General features: G+C 38.5%; 1 protein-coding gene across 4 annotated transcripts in view; it reads left to right on the top strand.

The window, feature by feature from the left end:
* The window catches only part of PRAS40 (Proline-rich Akt substrate 40 kDa), a 39,196-nt gene that overhangs the window by 8,919 nt on the left and 8,805 nt on the right, over window positions 1-21,472 (top strand). For all 4 annotated transcript variants that reach the window (XM_071659177.1, XM_071659178.1, XM_071659176.1 and 1 more), the window contains exons 2-8: window positions 978-1,108; window positions 4,493-4,663; window positions 8,366-8,539; window positions 8,927-9,073; window positions 14,166-14,414; window positions 17,449-17,545; window positions 19,742-19,825. In XM_071659177.1, the coding sequence (XP_071515278.1) occupies window positions 986-1,108; window positions 4,493-4,663; window positions 8,366-8,539; window positions 8,927-9,073; window positions 14,166-14,414; window positions 17,449-17,545; window positions 19,742-19,825 (1,045 nt within the window). In that variant the 5' untranslated portion in view covers window positions 978-985. The remainder of the gene's footprint in view (window positions 1-977; window positions 1,109-4,492; window positions 4,664-8,365; window positions 8,540-8,926; window positions 9,074-14,165; window positions 14,415-17,448; window positions 17,546-19,741; window positions 19,826-21,472) is intronic.

Here is a 21,472-nt window from a genome sequence, read left to right as displayed (position 1 = left end):
GTGTGTGCATTGGCCTCTGAAGCAGTTTTCACATCACAGTGATTAGCATTTTAAAAAAAAGAATTGAAGAGTTATGAATGTCATTTCTTCAGTACCTGTGATTCTTACCCAGTGACTGTTGCCAAAGGTTCACTGCATGCAGCATCCTTATGCATGTGTTGAAAGGCCTGTACGTTGATGTAAGCTCATTTTACAGATGTAAGGTACGGTTTTGAAGTATACCAATGCTCATGTTATTTATGTCTATTTTGGGTTTCTTCTTAAAGGTAAAGGAGATGTTTCTAGAATGAAAAGGAGAAATTAATTTTGAAATGGAAAAAATTAAGAAAATTGGAGAAATTATGGTGCATGTCATTTAAAACACTGTTGTCATTTAGTGACTGATTTATTTGATTGTATGCTGTGGTCTCTCCCCAGGAAGTTGAAACCTTGCACTCTCTTGCTTTTGATACATGTGTATCCAGTAACCATACTTACAGCATTTGATGAGCCCCTTTTGTCTCACATATGGATTTGTTTGGTATATTTTAAAGAGGGTGGAAATTCTCAAGTGCATGCTTTCACAACATAGTCATTATGGTTTGGAAAAAAGAGAATGAAATCTTTCATTTCTGATGCGTGTGTCATGTCTGATGTGGACTTATTTTTATGTGTATGTGTCATGTCTGATGTGGACTTGGTTATGTATGAAGAGTTTCATATATGCCATCAAATTTTTGTTACAACAGGGCCCATAGTTATTGACAAGGCCTTGGTTATGGCTTTGTAACATGATATAGTTCACCTTTTGAATTGATCTACACATTCTTTTTCCTGGTTAATAGCTAATGACTTAGATTCTCCTTTGCATGTGTAGATCATTAGTATCATTACTAATGCAATTATGAAATGCTGCTTAAATCTTGTTCAGCATATCTCTACACTGATTTTACCTAGGGTATTTGGTTACACATGGATCTGTTTTTCTTATGATTCAGGGGTGAGGATGGTGCAGCTGGCCTGTAGTTGCCTGAATATTCGGCTTCATGTTCAAGAGACAGCTGATGCTTTGGTGGCAGGTGTGCCCAACCTTACATCAGAAGAAAGCCAGCATCCTTTCTTCTTAAAGGTTGGAATTGTTTCTTGTCTGTTCTGTCATCTCTTGTCTCTTAGCATTATTCTCAAACCATAGGTATAGTCACATTATATCAGCTGCTGAACTTGATTAAGTCCTGTACACTATTATTTTCCAGGAAGACTCAAATATATCATAGTCACTTGGTTGGAAAAGAGTAATCTTTTTGGGGTTTCTTACTGGAGTAAATGGCTTCATGAATTTAGAAAGGGAAAGTTTCATGCACAGACAGCATTTTCATTATGCTAGCCAAACTGCCCCCCAAAAATATTTCAAGGTGTGAAGTACAGGTAAAAGGTGGTTTTGTATGATCATACTAGTTTTGATTCCTTGAAATTTGACAGAATCTCTAATAAAGAAAGAAAAAACAGCTAAGAACAGCCTTTTGCTCAAGTTATTTTTTTCATCTGTTAACAACAAAATGAGTATCTGGGAAAGCACTTGTTCGGTGGGAAGTTAAAGCAGCATTTCACCTCCTAAATGCAGTGCATCTTTGAAGGTTCACCCTCTTCAGTTACCACAATACCTTTGGAGCTGGCTGATGCTCTTTCACTCTCACAGAAACTTATCAACTATACAACAACCTGTCCAGGTCTGATATTATGGCACAGCTGTGAGAAGTCACCAAGCTGCCAGTGAACCCCATCATGCACTAGCATAAAATGTTCTGTTGGCTAGTGATATTGGGTTTTTACTCTTGATCCTCACTTCTGGACATAAGAGATATTGAATCTGTAATCTTTTCTTTTGTGCTTCAAAACATGCATTCGATCATACTTTTTTCTATATTTTAGGACTCAGTTATGTTTGATTGTGTATATGTTTTGTTTGGTTACCTAGGTGATCAGGAGTTCATCTTACTGATGCAGCAGTCTTTATTACTTTGCATAAGTTACATTGATTTTTTTATATTGTAGAATAGGGTAATATGGGCTCTGCCTGCTTGTAATTACCCCACAAGTGAAAGGTCACCTTAGATTGGTCTTCATACTAAAGGAGCCGTATAGTGTGGCCTTAAAGCTACAGGAACCCCATAGGATAAGTTCTGTGGTTGTATAAGTAGATTGAGTGATATTGTGGAGTACATATTTTTTTCTTCATGTCTGGAACTTTAGCCTGGATTTGTTTCTTTCAGTTTGGTGGTAGCCACAAACTTTATCATGGTTGTTGAGTCTGCATACATAGTTCTTTGTAAGTTTCTTGCTTTTTTGTTGCATTCCATTTTCTTTTTCCCTCTTGAATAATGATAAAAGTCTTTGTTAGGGGAAGTACTTTACATATGGACCTGGCCATAGATGATCCAATATGAAGTATATCCCAAATGTTTCGTTTACAGTAGAGTAGCACAGGACTGGTGAGATTTAAGGACATCAGTTCCTCTGGCTGAGTTTTTTCTCATCAGGATGGTCCACCAGATCAGTGTATACCCATTTTATTTTGATTTTTCAAGGGTCATTTTCTAGTATGTCACCTCGACGAAAGTTACTGTTAAGATCATTTTGTAACCTTGTGTCATCACCAGGGAAGACAAAGATAGACCCTAAGGTCCCCATGTCTTGGTTAGTGTATTGATGACACAGTAGTGTTGGTGTTCTCTGATGCTCATCAGATTATGTCTGCAGATGAGAAATTTAGTTTTGGAATAAGGAAAACCACATCTCATAAAAGGTATAGGCAGAGTTCTGTGAGCATCCATTATCATCCCATCCCTTCTGGCCCCTCTTTTCTTTTCAAAAATACTTTTATGTGCTTCTGACAGTAATAAGTCTAGGGAGACTCGCACTCCATTAGTTAGTGAGTTATGGAGTTGATGGCAGGCTTTTATAACCTCACCACTTTAATGTGATGTCATAAACCTAGACAAATGGCTGTATTAGTTGTTGAGTTATGTGAATAAGCATAAGCTGTCCTCATAGGTATTATCATGGTCATAGAGGGTGAATCCTTGTAGATTCTCTTTTTTGGGATGGATGGTTAAAACATCATTTTGATCCCCTTTGAGCAAGTAACATTTTCAGATGCTCATTGCTCAATCTCAAGAGAAATGGTTTTTCATACCTCAAAACCTATGCGCTTTTTCATTGATGGCTCCTGTTTTGAGCTTCATTCACAAAGCTTTGCATTGTTAATATTTGCTGAGATAATCAGGAAGAGACATCCATAATTAGAGGAGGAATATAAACAGAGATGTACTTGTCCTAGAACAGGAATGGAGACAAGATGAAGCAGAGATAAGGATGAAATATATAATGGGTAGAAGACGTGAAAATTGAGGAAATTGAAATGTAAAGTGAAACAAACATTGTTTCAAATCAATATTCTTTCTAGACTGAATATGACATCAACCCTACACCAAACAGTAGAACAAAATATGCCTTAGATTGAAGCTTTTATTGGTCAGGACACATTGATCATAGTTTGATACAAAACAGTTTGTACCCTCCTTTTATTTTTGTTAAAAGCTTAGAACATTTGAGTGGATACACAGTCTTGGAAATGTAAGGTATGAAAAATTAGACAAGAAACTGAACTCCTCTGGAGTGCAAATGATTTTTGCAACCTCCCCAATATAGAAAAAGTACTCAAAATATATTTCTTTTAAGAATTGATTTAACTTTCTAGTTCAGGGAAAACATTATAAGCTAGATAGGCCTATCCAGGGTATGCAAGTTATATTTTGTATTGTTACCTTTGATATTTTCTTTTTTTTTTTTTATTAATGTGATTAGATGCAGAAAAAACTAGCAGAACCACAGTTTTTTTCCTGTGAATTAAGAGTAGACCTACATAGTTTAGGAAAAGTACATTATTTGCTGAATTGGCCAGTCCTAGGCTCCATCAGTGTGGGTGCAGTGGTGGATGAAATGAGTGGTGGTGGATGCCACAGTGTATGTGATCATAAGTTAAAGAATGCATAGTAAACTCAATCAGTGTTTCACCAGTTGAGTAGTATCTCATCTTATTTTAAAGAAATACTTTCCCTATAATTGAAATAACAAGCTTATGCAGACATGTTTTGAATTTATCATGATATCCTGTACACAGAGTGCACAGGGTTAGATTTTGATCATTTGTGAAAAGTTTTAACAGTCTTTGGATGAAGTTTGAAGATGAGGCCTAATCACTTATACTTAAGAGAATGGACAATGAGATCAACATGACTTTGCTGAATTCTTTGTCATCTAGTATGAGTTAGTAAACTGTTGACATTTCTTTGTTTTAGCAGATGTAAAATTTTCTTTGTTGTTTATTTCTCTTTTGCAGGGAAAGTTTAAAACTGTATTCCTATTAAGCTCTGCAAAACCATTGAAATTTTACATAAGATTTTTGCTGAGATTAACTTGTAGTTACTTAAAGTATTTTTGTCTCTCTCATTAGGGTGCATGCTTGGTCAACTTGAGCTTAGGTGGAATAACAGAGGGACAAAAATTTTTGATACGTAGCTTCCATATTGGTGGATGGACAGTCCAAGAGTGTCTGAATTGTCATATGTTAACGCATGCCACTCGAGGCAACAGTGGACCAGTTGCAGCCAGCACTTCCTTGATTGTAAGTATAGGAGAGTATGTTATATTCAGAGACTGATTCAGCAGACTACCATATTTTTGTAAGCAGATTATCCATCCAGCTAAATTTGGAATGGAGTGACGATGATAGATAGAAAAAGAAATGATGGAGTAATTGTGATACTTTTCTTTTTCATTAGGACATGACTTTCAGCAGTTTCAGTGATCATATGCTTGTTAGAAGACATATAGGTACTAGAGTTAGTATTGTACAGTTTTTCTTAGTTGGGTGTGTGAGTAGTGAGTTAGCAAAGTGTGTGAAAATTGTTATTAGCTTTAGGTATGGCAGTTTAGGAATATTGGCTCAGTTTAAAACAATTCATATTTAGTAGACCACTTAAGAATGGAGTGAAAGGTCTACGGAAAGGTTACCTGTCAGCCAAAAGTCTTCTTGACTGTTTCCTGATTTTATCCTCTTGTATCTTACAGACCATGCTGAGAGTTGTGACACAGTTCTGCAATAGGACTGTATCTCTGTCACCTTTTTCAGTTAATGGCATTCCAGTACTTTTCTTCTAGTCAGTTGGAATAGTGTCCTCACTGAGAAAGAGCAAGAACTTCATCATAAAAGAGCAAGAACTTAATCATAGTTCTTCGGATTTTTTTCATGTATATTTCTTCAATGTAACTGTGAAGTTCCATCTCTCCTGCGAGCCTTATATGGTTCTAGCTCCAGTTGCAGGGAAACTTCAGTTTTCTATGTAGAACACACTGAAATTTTATCGGTGTTCTGTGTTAGTGAGGTAGCGCAAGGAAACGGATGAAAGAATGGCCCAACCCACCCACATACACATGCACATACATAAATGCCCACACATGCAGATATACATAGCTATACATTTCAGCATATACATACATATACGTATGTAGACATATGCATATATACACATGCACATATTCATACATGCTGCCTTCATCCATTCCTGCCGCCACCCCACCACACATGAAATGGCACCCCCTGTATTATTTGTTCCTATATTAATGATTTGCCCTCTGTAATGTTCAATTGTGCAATAGTTTAGTGATCTCTTGAGTTTCAGTAGAATTTCTGTGATATGTCTTGTATTTTTGCCCTCTTGTTGTGATAGAATAAAAATTCATGGCCTCTTTTTACTTTCAGAATGCTTCCTGATACCTGTGTGTTCTGTTGAATATCTCTCCTATAGTGTGTGTGTCTGTTTCCTTGCATGTTTATGTCCATCTGTTAATTTTTTTATACTCACCTCAGTACAACATAGATTTTGTAGAATGTGTTGAATGGCTATGTAGAACCCTCATACGTTGGAATTCAGCCTCCCAATTTATTTGCATAAAGTTGGTGTTTAAATTTTCATAATTTTTTCCTTATACCTAAACTTGGTTTAGGCCTTCTCTTTTTTTCTTTGGAATTTCTCCTTTGAAGGTGCAAATTGTGATCACCCATAGTAATCCTCAAATTGCTGATTCCTCATGCAACTTTCTTTAAAGGTTGTTGGTAAAATTGATATTATCTGTCATGTTAGAATAGCTTAGAGGATGAGTATATTTACATGTTTTCGGGACAACAGGGAAATTAATGGTGCTACCCCACGACTGTATGGTAGAGCTTATGATTTCATTGTGATTGAAAAGATATTACCTGTGTCACATAATGAGAAGGGCAGTTTTGGACATAACTAAGTTAAGAAGACTAAATCCACCCTCTTGGGAAATTTGATATGTGATAGCCTTGTAGCACAATATTTACAAGTTTTTAGCTGAAGTACCCTTATATATTGCAAGTCTTAGAAGTAACTTTTTGTGGAATTACTTGATGTGATTGGATTGAACATTTTTTGACCCCTCTATAATCCTGGTATATCTAACATGGAATGGAAAGTTGTTTTATATATGTTTATTTGTCTATTTTTTTTTTTTTTTTATTTTGCTTTGTCGCTGTCTCCCGCATTAGTGAGGTAGCGCAAGGAAACAGACGAAAGAATGGCCCAACCCACCCACATACACATGTATATACATACACATCCACACACGCAAATATACATACCTATACATCTCAACGTATACATATATATACACACACAGACATATACATATATACACATGTACATAATTCATACTGTCTGTCTTTATTCATTCCCCTCGCCACCCCGCCAGTAGTAGTAGGCTTTTAAGTACTGATGTTCATTTGCAGAGAACTTTAAATTTTTTAATGGCATTTTTTATTTCAGTGTGGTATACTTAATGTGGGTAGCATTTTTTTATAGTAAACTTATTACACTAACTCTTGATGTGGCAAGGAACACTTACATAGATGTGATGGACTTTCAAAAAACATGCTGTGTGTAAAGAAGATAGAAAATTGATTGTTGATATATATTGCACATACACTTTACAGATAGGTAGTAGTTGGTAACGAGCCACCAACCAGGGAGGTATATTACAGATGCTCCCCACTTGGGTATTGGGAGGGCTAATGATGGCTGTGTAGTGAGCCAGCACTTCAGTGGTTGTCAAGTTGCACTCTTCTGACCCAGGTAGCTGTCTTTTCTCTCTCCCTCACCCACTAGTGTAATGCTGGCATTCTCTCCACATGAATAAAATCTCTCCTGGTCCCACATAATGCTTTACACTAAACTCACACAGTTCATTCTTCGTAACTCTAGATTTTCCTTTGATGAGTGCTATGTACAGGCCCTGCCTTCTAGTATAAAGGTAAGAACACTAGATAGAAGTAGTTGGTTGGAACCATAGGCAGCAGCATTAGTTAGATGTAGTTGAGTGGAACATTAGGTAGGAGCCTTTGGAAATATTAAGCTTGAGGTGCCCTCTACCAGTGGCCTGTTAAGGGTGAGGCACTAAAGGCTAAAAGTCAGTGCTGGAGTTCACCAGCTATGGAGACTTTTTTCATGGCCACTCCCTTGAGGGAGTTCCCAGGGGAGATGGGCATCAAAGATGTATATAGATGGATGGACTTTACAGGAGGCATTCAAAGAAAACACATTGCACTCATGTTTGGTAGGCTTCATGAATTTTGCCTATTGCCTTGATCTGGGAAGAGCTAGTTATGAAGCAAATAGGACAGAATATAGGAATTTGTTGTTCCTGTACACTTTGCTGATGTACCCGTTAAATGCCTTTGTAATATTTTGTAGAGAGAATAAGTTAAGAATATGAATGACGAAGTGGTTTGCTAGAGTCCATCAGGAATGTACTACTTTTTTCAGTTAGTTTAGTAACTGTAATTTGAGAGTTTTGATAAGAAATGTAAAGAGAATGGTGACTTATTTCCATCAAAGGGAGAAATGGATATTGTTGATGTTAATGTACATAAAAACTCAAAAGTAGTATGTTGTTCATATGAATGTTTATGCAAGGAAAGTCATGTCTGTAAATTAATTACAGAAGTTTATTGAAGTTGGGATAGTTTGAAAATGAAGGAAATTATCTAGGAGATTTGTTTAAGTGACTGGAGTTAAAACTTGCTGTGCTGTTCTTAAAAGATTCAGTAGTGGCAAGAGTGAAAGTGTGAAACATTTACAGTATTTACTCTTTACTGAAGAGATATTAACCTTATTCATTATTTGAGCTTAAAGCAGAGACATGTTATTACCCAACAAACTATGGATTAGATGATTGTGATGTCAAGAATAGGGCACTGGAGGTGGTTGTAGAGAAGATAAAGTCCAGAGATCATTACTTTTTACAGAATGATGCCAACAAGATCCAGCTCTTACAAAGATGTGATGGGTACTCACCCATCTTTAGTATGGTCCTTCCTTCTTCCTTAGATAACCGCCCACTGCCTCCTCTTTCACCTACTGACTTTACCAATGAACGATCACCCCAGACTGAAGAAGCGCTTAGTGCCATTCAGCTACAGGTAATACTTAAACTAGTCTTTGAAATAACTTCATTTTACCTTATTTCAAATTGTAATCTTCTTAGTCAGAAACCTTTCTTGTTGGCATTGCTGATTTTATATGGTTTTGATATTGTTACTTTTCAGCATCACTCTTCCTTTTGAATTAAGAATATGAAACTTTTTCCTTTTTACTGTGTGTTTGGTCTCATTCCTTTGACATTTTTAATATCATTTTCATTCACTGTTTAACATAATTCTGTACTTATCCAGATTAGTTTAGCATGTTTGCATTTTTTTCACTCCAGGATTCTGCCATAGATTTTATTTTGATAATGTTATTTACACACACTTCTTTTTATATTGAACAACTTTACTGATTTCAATTTTATTTTTTCTACATCTCAGGTGTCAAAATTTCTCAAGAAAGCAGAAGCACAAGTTGAAGCTAACATTCGTTCTTACACAGACCAACAGCAGGCAGCTCTTCATGCTCTGCAGACTCGAGCACGAAGAGACAGACAGATTGTTATGAGACTTCTTTCAAGTATTCAGGTCAGTGTAATTCAGTGTTTGTGTCTTATAGGGTATTAGGGGAGAGTGTGTATTTCTTTAACATACACACTATCTGTCTTGGAAATGTCACATTATGGAAATGGATAAACCTGCCCCTAAGAAAGTGGGAGTCTTATTTACATGTCAGAATTTCTTTTCTTCTGAGTGGTCTTAGTATGGACTACTGCTTTCACATCTGGGGTGGTTCTTGCTCTGTATCCTTACTTGACAGGGCTCAGTTCTCTGTTCTTGGCACTACCTCACTAATGCAGGAAATGGCGAATATGTATGAAAAAATATATATCCACACATAAATACACCGAAACCACAGCTCCCTATCAACATCCAGGCCCCACAAAACTTTACATGGTTTATCTCAGATATTTCACATGTCCTGGTTCAGTCCATTGACAGCACATCATTCCAATTCACTCTGTTCCCTGTATGCCTTTCACCCTTCTGCATGTTCAGGCCGTGATTGCTCAAAATATTTTTCACTCCATCCTTCCACCTTCAGTTTGGTCTCAGGCTTCTCCTTGTTCCCTCTACCTCTGATGCATTTACACTCTTTGTCAACCTTTCCTCACTCATTTATTCCATATGTCCTAACCATTTCCGAACACCCTTTTCAGCTTTCTCAGCCAAACTCCTCTTATTACTACTCATCTCTCTTACCCTTACATTACTTACTTGATCAAACCACCTCACACCCCATACTGTCCTCAGACATTTAACTTCCAACACATCCAGCCTCCTCCACGCAACCCCATCTATAACCCACGCCCCACAATCTTATGATATTATTGGAACTACTATTTCTTCAAACATACCCATTTTTGCTCTCTGAGATAATATTCTCTCTTTCCACACATTTTTCATTGCTCCCAGAACCTTCTCCCTTCCTCCACCCTATGACTCACTTCTGGTACCATGGTTCTATTTGCTGCCATATCCACTCCTAGATATCTAAAACACTTTACTTCCTCCAGTTCTACTAACTTGTCCTTCAACCCAGATGAACCTAATAACCTTGCTAGTATTCACATTTACTCTCAACTTTCTCCTTTCACACACACTCCCAAACTTAGTCATCAACTTCTGAAGTTCCTTACTTGAATCAGCCACCTGTGCTTTATCATTGGCGAACAATAATTGACTCACTTCCCAGGCCCTCTCATCCCAACAGACTGCACACTCGCCCCTCTCCCTAACCACCCCATCCATAAACAAATTGAACAACTGTGGGGGACATCACAAATGCTCCCAGTTTTGCTTTAAAGCATCTGTTGTAAGACTTAATGATATGAAAAATTGTTCTTGTAGATTATAAATGCATTTGTCTTGCAAAACTCTTGACCACCTGAATTCTACTTTTTGGAAAAGCCTTTTTGACTTTGAAGGGGCTGAAGGTATCCAGAATAAAACTTCAAGGAAAACATTCTTTCTCTGACAGGCAATACAGAGAAAGGGGTCCTTAGGACACAGTGATAATGAATACTCTACTGATGATATGCTTTTTGAAGAATCTTTCTCATATGTTATCTTTTTTAACCTGTGCCATGGAGCATTTGCTAAGCCCAACCCACCCACATACACATGTATATACATACACGTCCACACACGCAAATATACATACCTATACATCTCAATGTATACATATATATACACACACAGACATATACAATATACACATGTACATAATTCATACTGTCTGCCTTTAATCATTCCCATCGCCACCTCGCCACACATGGAATAACAACCCCCTCCCCCCTCATGTGTGCGAGGTAGCGCCAAGAAAAGACAACAAAGGCCACATTCGTTCACACTCAGTCCCTAGCTGTCATGTAATAATGCACCGAAACCACAGCTCCCTTCCACATCCAGGCCCCACAGAACTTTCCATAGTTTACCCCAGGCGCTTCACTTGCCCTGGTTCAATCCATTGACAGCACATCAGCCCCGGTATACCACATCGTTCCAATTCACTCTATTCCTTGCACGCTTTTCACCCTCCTGCATGTTCAGGCCCCGAACACTCAAAATCTTTTTCACTCCATCTTTCCACCTCCAGTTTGGTCTCCCACTTCTCCTCGTTCCCTCCACCTCCGACACATATATCCTCTTTGCCAATCTTTCCTCTCTTATTCTCTCCATGTGACCAAACCATTTCAAAACACCCTCTTCTGCTCTCTCAACCACACTCTTTTTATTACCACACATCCCTCTTACCCTATTATTACATACTCGATCAAACCACCTCACACCACATATTGTCCTCAAACATCTCATTTCCAGCACATCCACCCTCCTCCGCACAACTCTATCTATAGCGCATGCCTCGCAACCATATAACATTGTTGGAACCACTATTCCTTCAAACATACCCATTTTTGCTTTCCGAGATAATGTTCTCGACTTCTACACATTCTTCAGTGCTCCCAGAACTTTCGCCCCCTCCCCCACCCTATGATTCACTTCCACTTCCATGGTTCCATCCGCTGCCAAATCCACTCCCAGATATCTAAAACGCTTCACTTTCTCCAGTTTTTCTCCATTCAAACTTACCTTCTAATTGACTTGTCCCTCAACCCTACTGTACCTAATAACCTTGCTCTTATTCACATTTACTCTCAGCTTTCTTCTTTCACACACTCTACCAAACTCAGTCACCAGCTTCTGCAGTTTCTCACATGAATCAGCCACCAGTGCTGTATCATCAGCGAACAACAACTGACTCACTTCCCAAGCTCTCTCATCCACAACAGACTGCATACTTGCCCCTCTTTCCAAAACTCTTGCATTCACCTCCCTAACAACCCCATCCATAAACAAATTAAACAACCATGGAGACATCACACACCCCTGCTGCAAACCTACATTCACTGAGAACCAATCACTTTCCTCTCTTCCTACATATACACATGCCTTACATCCTTGATAAAAACTTTTCACTGCTTCTAACAACTTGCCTCCTACACCATATATTCTTAATACCTTCCACAGAGCATCTCTATCAACTGTATCATATTCCTTCTCTAGATCCATAAATGCTACATACAAATCCATTTGCATTTCTAAGTATTTCTCACATACATTCTTCAAAGCAAACACCTGATCCACACATCCTCTACCACTTCTGAAACCACTCTGCTCTTACCCAATCTGATGCTCTGTACATGCCTTCACCCTCTCAATCAACACCCTCCCATATAATTTCCCAGGAATACTCAACAAACTTATACATCTGTAATTTGAGCACTCACCTTTGTCCCCTTTGCCTTTGTACAATGGCACTATGCTTGCATTCTACCAATCCTCAGGCACCTCACTATGAATCATACATACATAAAATAATCTTACCAACCAGTCAGCAATACAGTCACCCCCCCTTTTTTAATAAATTCCACTGCAGTACCATCCAAACCCGCTGCCGGCTTTCATCTTCCGCAAAGCCTTTACTACCTCTTCTCTGTCACTCCATCTCCTCACATCACCACTACTTGTTATCACCTCCCCATTAGCCCCCTTCACTGAAGTTCCCATTTGTTTCCTTGTCTTACGCACTTTATTTACCTCCTTCCAAAACATCTTTTTATTCTCCCTAAAATTTAATGATACTCTCTCACTCCAACTCTCGTTTGCCCTCTTTTTCACCTCTTGCACCTTTCTCTTGACGTCCTGCCTCTTTCTTTTATACATCTCCCACTCATTTGCATTATTTCCCTGCAAAAATCGTCCAAATGCCTCTCTCTTCTCTTCCACTAATAATCTTACTTCTTCATCCCACCACTCACTACCCTTTCTAATCTGCCCACCTCCCACGCTTCTCATGCCACAAGCATCTTTTGTGCAAGCCATCAGTGCTTCCCTAAATACGTCCCATTCCTCCCCCACTTCCCTTACCTCCTTTGTTCTCACCTTTTTCCATTCTGTACTCAGTCTCTCCTGGTACTTCCTCACACAAGTCTCCTTCCCAAGCTCACTTACTCTCACCACTCTCTTCACCCCAACATTCTCTCTTTTTTCTGAAAACCTCTACAAATCTTCAACTTCGCCTCCAGAAGATAATGATCAGACATCCCTCTAGTTGCACCTCTCAGCGCATTAACATCCAAAAGTCTCTCTTTTGCGCGCCTATCAATTACCACATAACCCAATAACGCTCTCTGGCCATCTCTCCTACTTACATATGTATACTTATGTATATCTCGCTTTCTAAACCAGGTATTCCCAATCACCAGTCCTTTTTCAGCACATAAATCTACAAGCTCTTCACCATTTCCATTTACAACAGTGAACACCCCATGTATACCAATTATTCCCTCAACTGCCACATTACTCACCTTTGCATTCAAATCAACCATCACTATAACCCGGTCTCGTGCATCAAAACCCCTAACACACTCATTCAGTTGCTCCCCAAACACTTGCCTCTCATGATCTTTTTTCTCATGCCCAGGTGCATATGCACCAATAATCACCCATCTCTCTCCATCAACTTTCAGTTTTACCCATATCAATCTAGAGTTTACTTTCTTACACTCTATCACATACTCCCACCACTCCTGTTTCAGGAGTAGTGCTACTCCTTCCCTTGCTCTTGTCCTCTCACTAACCCCTGACTTTACTCCCAAGACATTCCCAAACCACTCTTCCCCTTTACCCTTGAGCTTTGTTTCACTAAGAGCCAAAACATCCAGGTTCTTTTCCTCAAACATACTACCTATCACTCCTTTTTTTTCATCTTGGTTACATCCACACACATTTAGACACCCCAATCAGGGCCTTCGAGGAGGATGAGTACTCCCTGCATGACTCCTTCTGTTTCCCCTTTTAGAAAGTTAAAATACAAGGAGGGGAGGGTTTATAATATATATATATATATATATATATATATATATATATATATATATATATATATATATATATATATATATATTTTATCTTACTGAAATATAGAAGTACATTTGTATGTTTCTTGAATATGATATGTACTCTGAGGCAAGTGTTTGGAGTCACATTCAGCTTTTATTTATGCCTATATTCCCAGACTCCTTCATGCTTAGTTTTTTATGATTTTTATTCTTTTTAGGCTAGCCTAGAATCACAAGTTGAAGACGATCCTTTAGGTACCTTTGAAATGGAAGGAGCAAGGGGAAGTATTGGACAGATGGATTCCTTCAGTGCCATGAAAAGGTCAGAAAAAGTTGAGAAAGAGCTGGATGAGATTGAAGATGATGTAGGAGTACAGGATGAACCTGATGTTGCCCTACCACCATTGGTTAGCATCCAGAACAGAACTTCACAGCCCATGAGTGTGAATCCAGTGCAGGGAATCTCTGTAAGTTTGCAAAAAAGTTACTGGTTGTACCTTACCTAGACCAGTACTGCTATGTGTTTACCTAAGTAGAGAGCTAGTCTCTTGAGTATGATGAATCATTATGTTGTGGAAAGTGTGAAGTTAAGTATTTATATCAGTGTGGGAAGACTTTGTTAGGAAAGTGTGAAGTTAAGTATTTATATCAGTGTGGGAAGACTTTGTTCAGCTTAGCAATTTGGACTATAAGATATGCGTGACTTGGATTTTTTTTATGCATGACAGCTAGAGACTGAGTGTGAACGAATGGGGCCTTTGTTGTCTTTTTCCTAGCGCTACCTCGCACACGTGAGGGGGGAGGGGAATGGTATTCCATGTGTGGTGAGGTGGCGATGGGAATGAATAAAGGCAGACAGTGTGAATTGTGTGCATGGGTATATAGGTATGTGTCTGTGTGTGTATATATATGTGTACATTGAGATGTATAGGTATGTATATTTGCGTGTGTGGACGTGTATGTATTTACATGTGTATGGGGGTGGGTTGGGCCATTTCTTTCGTCTGTTTCCTTGAGCTACCTCGCAAATGCGGGAGACAGCAACAAAGCAAAATAAATAAGATAAATATATAATGCTCTGTCATGTATAATGCTCTGAAGCCACAGCTCCCTTTCCACATCCAGGCCCCACAGAACTTTCCATGGTTTATCCCAGATGCTTCACATGCCCTGGTTCAATCCATTGACAGCATGTCGACCCCGGTATACCACATCGTTCCAGTTCACTCTATTCCTTGTACGCCTTTCACCCTCTTGCATGTTCAGGCCCCGATCACTCAAAATCTTTTTCACTCCATCTTTCCACCACCAATTTGGTCTCCCACTTCTCGTTCCCTCCACCTCTGACACATATATCCTCTTTGTCAATCTTTCTTCACTCATTCTCTCCATGTGACCAAACCATTTCAAGACACCCTCTTCTGCTTTCTCAACCACACTCTTTTTATTACCACATATCTCTCTTACCGTATTATTACGTACTCGATCAAACCACCTCACACCACATATTGTCCTCAGACATCTCATTTCCAGCACATCCACACTCCTCTGCACAACTCTATCTATAGCGCATGCCTCGCAACCATATAACATTGTTGGAACCACTATTCCTTCAAACATACCCAATTTTGCTTTCCGAGATAATGTTCACGACTTCCACACATTCTTCAAAGCTCCCAGAACTTTCGCCCCCTCCCCCACCCTATGATTCACTTCCGTTTCCATGGTTCCATCCACTGCCAAATCCACTCCCAGATATCTAAAACACTTCACTTTCTCCAGTTTTTCTCCATTCAAACTTACCTTCTAATTGACTTGTCCCTCAACCCTACTGTACCTAATAACCTTGCTCTTATTCACATTTACTCTCAGCTATCTTCTTTCACATTCTCTACCAAACTCAGTCACCAGCTTCTGCAGTTTCTCACACGAATCAGCCACCAGCGCTGTATCATCAGCGAACAACAACTGACTCACTTCCCAAGCTCTCTCATCCACAACAGACTGCATGCTTCCCCCTCTTTCCAAAACCCTTGCATTCACCTCCCTAACAACCCCATCCATAAACAAATTAAACAACCATGGAGACAACGCACATATGCATACATATACAAATATACATACATATACACATACACAGACATGTACATGTATACACATGTACATATTCATACTTGCTTGCCTCCATCCATTCCTGGCACTTCCTAACCCCCAAGAAACAGCTTTACTACCTACTGCTCTGGCGAGATAGCACCAGGAAAACAGACAAAAAAGGCCACATTTACTCACTCTCAGTCTCTAGCTATCATGGGTAATGCACTGAAACCCCAAGAACATCACATTTTGGAAAAGAAGATACGAAATAGAAGAACAGGTATTCTTCTGTTTAGAGTCTAGGACCCTCATCAGCTGACTGAAATGAACAGACAGACAAGGCCTAAAGTTAGGTTGCATGCCCGGCCACGAGGCTTGAAGGACGCGTCATGGAGCCCAACCTTTGACCTAAGATACCTGACATATGACCCACCCACTGACTTGTGGAGAGGTTGGGGATAATCCTCTGAATGACAGAAGCCCACTGCCCAAATGACGGGTTGAAATTAGGGTTAGAGCAAATGAAAGCAGATTCTCTTATTTTTCTACCAAAGATATAAAGAGACTTATATAACAAGAAAGAGATGTCCCAGTCAGTAGTGTGACCCTCATTTTTAGTAGGCAGCCAGTGACCAGGGAGGTATATTACCAGTACTACCCACCTTGGTATCAGGAATGTTAGTGATAACTGCATAGTGAGCCAGCACTTCATTGTTTGTCAAGTTGCACTCCCTAGACCCAGGTAGCTGTCTTTTCTCTCTGCTTCACCTACATGTGGACTGGACTGCTGGCATTCTGTCCACAAACATACAAAAGCTTTCTCCCTGTCACACACAACAATTGAAACTAACTAACACAGCTCATTCTTTATAACTCTAGATTTCCTTTGGTAAGTACTATGTGCTAGCCCTGCCTTTTCACAAAATGATAGGAGCAATAGATAGAAGTTGTAGGTAGGAACATTTAGATAGAGCTATTAGGTAGAAACTTTAGGTAGGAGTAGTTGGTAGGAACATTAGGTAGGAGCCTCTGCAAACACTGTGCTAGACTGGCTCTCTGCCAGTGGCCTGCTAAGGTTGAGGCATTAAAGGCTAAGAAGCAGCACTGGCATTCATTAGTTACGGAGACTCTACTGCTGTGGCCATCCCCTTGAGGGAGTTCCTGAAGGGAACAGGCATCAGAGATATAGATGGATAGATAGATAAAAGAAAGGTTTAAAAAGATGATCAGTTGGTGTTTGAAATGAGGATCCCCAGTTAATGATTATTTTCTTATTGAGCAGTAGAGACTTTCTGTATGTGCAGATGGAGGTGTTCCTAGAGATGCTAATTGGGCTTCTTGAGTAACCTTAGTGTGCAGAAGGAAATGTTAATTAGTGCTTGTGTTGTTTATCATGATTTGCCACAGGGAGGGATGCGTAACATGCGACTATCATCATCTGTGGCTGTACCAAGAGCAAAACCACAGGGTAATGTTCGTGTGGCCCAGTCTTTGGATGCAGAAGGTAAGTAATGATCAGTACAGTATTTGTGATCATAGAGGCTATGAAGTTTTGTAGGAAATGTGATTCTTTTAGCTAGCTTGTAAATAGTAATGGGTAAGTTGTGGTCTGTATATGTTATTCTTAGAGGCTGATAGATGATAAGATCCTGCTTGTAAGTTTGTAATAATATTGGCTAATGGATTTTGGGCAATTTTAGTGGATTAGTTAAGAAGCACTGTGCAAGGATGAGAATTAGAAAATTAGTGGAAAGCTTAAGTTTTATAAATGGAATTGGTGATAAATTAAAAGATTCAGTAGAGAAGGTATTATTGTGCAGAGAAAATAGATGAATTAAGGATATTTGAAGTAATCTACTGAACCCTTTCATTCCCCAGTTTGATCAGTTTTTCAGAAGAATAAATAAAGAATATGACCATATGAATTAATTTAAGGTAATGTTAAAAGACAAAATAATTAAAAAGAAAAGAAACAAACTCTCCCTAGCAGTTATAGTTGCATTGTTTCTTTAACAGTACAATAGTTTGAGGCAGGTTATGAACCTGTTTCTGCTGTGTAATTGTCATCATGGGGCCCAAATGGAACTTCGTAATTATCAGCATTATCACATCCCTGTATATCCCTACTTTTTAAGGTGTTTGTCAGGGAACTAATTACTGTAAATTTTTAGGGTGACTTATTACTGCTGGTGACAGATGATATCATTATATGGCTCAAGGCCAATCCAGGGCATTTTGAAACAGCCGAAAATATCAGCACATATCTCATATGTTTTCCCTGGGGATAGGGGAGAAAGAATACTTCCCACGTATTCCCTGCGTGTCGTAGAAGGCGACTAAAAGGGAAGGGAGCGGGGGGCTGGAAATCCTCCCCTCTCATTTTTTTTTTTTTTTTAATTTTCCAAAAGAAGGAACAGAGAAGAGGGCCAGGTGAGGATATTCCCTCAAAGGCCCAGTCCTCTGTTCATAACGCTACCTCGCTATCGCGGGAAATGGCGAATTGTATGAAAAAAAAAAAAAAAATCTCATATGTACTTAGGACTCTGGTACTTTGGGTACAAAGTATGTGTGCAGGACTGAGAGGGCTAAATGAAGTGAGTGAGATTGGTTTACTAAAGCTGATTAAGTTAAAGCAGGAGGACAGATAAGCAAGAGTATTATTCCTGCTTAGAAAGATGAAATACATTCACAGGATATAGATACGTTGTTTACATTTCTTGTCTACCTTGGAACAGTGAATGATTAAGGGTTGTGGTTGTGGCACTATAAGACAAATTCACAGGTTCTGTTAGAGTAGTTACTGAAGGATATTTATTTGTGAACCTAATTGAATTTACACTTTGCTACATCTTTTGCTTTTTAGCATTCATGCAACTAAAGACATTATTTCTTTATTTTGTTTGTATTATTGGGATAGGGGAGAAAGAATACTTCCCATGTATTCCCTACATATTGTAGAAGGCAACTAAAAGGGGAGGGAGCGAGGGCTGGAAATCCTCCCCTCTGGTTTTTAATTTCCCAAAAGAAGGAACAGAGAAGGGGGCCAAGTGAGGATATTCCCTCAAAGGCTCAGTCCTCTATTCTCGACGCTACCTCACTAACGTGGGAAATGGCGAATAGTATGAAAAAAAAATGAATCATATGATGTTTTGATATTATCTTCTATAAATATTGTTTTTCCTGTGTGCCTTGTTAGCAGGACTGAATGCTATTATTGTGGTGGTTAATTAGTTTTGAGAAGTTGTGACTTAATAGACTTGCCCTTAAACAAACTTTTGTGTGAGAATTGCCTATAAAGATGATCAGAACCTCTTTCTGAAGTCTGATATTTTAAGGGCTTACTGCACTAAGAAGATTGTGATTTAGTGCAGTGTAGATTGTACTTGGATTTTGATAGGATGTTTTCATGTTTTTTTGTCATATGGTGGTGATTCTTGAATAACTTCATATGCTGGTAGATTTCCCTAGAAATTTTGGGAGTTTATTATGTTTCCCTTGTTCAAGCAAACCAGTGCATGAAGGGAGGTTAGTTGTATTGGCTTGGTGATGTAAGATGGTACACTTTGCTCCTCAAAAAAGGTTGTTGTTTGACAAAATAGTGTTTTGGTTTTGGATGAAATAGAATTGATAGTGAAGCATATGTTACCTTTTTTTTTTTTTTATACTTATCTACAATTTTTTGGCTCATGTTTAATTTCAGGATTATTTGATATGGATGGAATGATGGAAGCAAATGTAATGACCCGACAAGCCTCCTACCCGTCAGATGATGACGACACAGATGGTTAGTTCCTGTCACATTCCATGTATGATAATGCATTTATTGTGGGAAGTGCTGAAACAAGCTGTCAGTGGAGGTAAAAGGACTAAAATCAGTATTTGTCTTTACTGAAGAATGAAGAGGTGAAGATGTTTTTAGAGAAATGAATAGATGAAAACCTGTGAAAGTGGTAATACCATGTAAGGGTGTGTGGAAATCAAAGTACATGCAACAGATGAACAGATGTAATGCTAAGATTGTTGAGGCCATGAATTACAAAATAAAAGATAAAGAAATTCTTAAAGTAGTATGAAGGTTTTTGTTCTCTTTAGCACATTGGATGTAAGTTTTGGATGTATATGAACTGATAGGGTGTATTGTATGTTCTTGATCCACCCAATGTAAATATAGTGTCCCCCATCCAAATGCAAGCATGATTTTCATGTCTTTATGAAATAGCTGAAACTGAAATGATAGATTAGATTTTCTAGACATATAAATGAAGATAGTTTCCTTGCTTAAGTATTTGGTTCTTGATACCAGAGGGCAGTATTCAGAAAAATAAAGAGCTGACTTGCAGGGACTTGTGAAATTATATATAAATGGTGTAATGTATGGAAATTCATGATCACCCTCTTCCATAAAGTATATGCAAATATGTGATACATATACAGGGCTCTCTTGCTTTAAGCAAGGGATGCACACTTGGAAAATAGTATTTAAAGTGAATCACTTTTAACATCGTACAAGGGAAGTTTCACACTCTCCAAAACCCAAAACTTTACTGGACATAATTTTCCCATTAAATTACTCAACAAAGATAAAGAACACATCAGTATTGAATAATATAATTCACATTATATATTTCATACTCTGGTAGTGCTTTTTTTTGGTGAAGTTATTGGGTAAAAGATTTTTTAATCATGGCTGCATTCCCATGAATGAATTGTATGCTTGACTCGCTCAGGGTATACTGAAGGCCATTGTCAGGTCATTTCGACTATCTAGATGTCAGAGATAAAAAGAATTAAAGGGAAAAGAGCATTATTGCCTCTTAGTTCAGTAGTTGCCTGCCATCTATCTATTTATATATTTATCTATATCCAATGCCTGTTTCCTGGGTAGCCATAGCAAAAGGGTTTCAGTAACCGGTGAACTCTGTGCCTCCGATTAGCCTTTAGTACCTCATTCTTAACAGGCCACTAACAGAGGGCAATTTTAGTGCAGTGTTTTCCAAGGCTCCTACCTATTGTTCCTACCAGATACAGTAAACCCTTGATTTAACAGACCCTGATTTAATGGATTTCAGATTTAACAGACTGGGCAAATAAAAATACATTTATTGATAATAATTTAAAAGATAAAGAAAAATGAAAAAATCTCAATCACCACACCATGTGCATTTCATATTGCACTTGTGTTTGGTAGTGTGGGGTATACTCGCTGTGATTTGGTCTCAGTCTGCCTCAAGTTACTGTGTGGTCAGATTGCATTCACAGAACTGTGACTTTATTTATTAAATAAATTTGCAGTCCGTACAATTCAAAATGGCATCAAGTGATAGAGGAGTTAAAAAAAGGTGTGTGAACTGTATTTTGTATTACTGTGTACCGTATATTGTATTAAAGAAATGGCCCGTAGGTTACATTCTCAATTTAGTGGACTTTCAGC

This window comes from Panulirus ornatus, chromosome 67 (assembly GCF_036320965.1).
Source record: "Panulirus ornatus isolate Po-2019 chromosome 67, ASM3632096v1, whole genome shotgun sequence".
Classification (NCBI taxonomy): Eukaryota; Metazoa; Arthropoda; class Malacostraca; order Decapoda; family Palinuridae; genus Panulirus; species Panulirus ornatus.
This window is presented reverse-complemented; position numbering and strand designations above follow the sequence as displayed.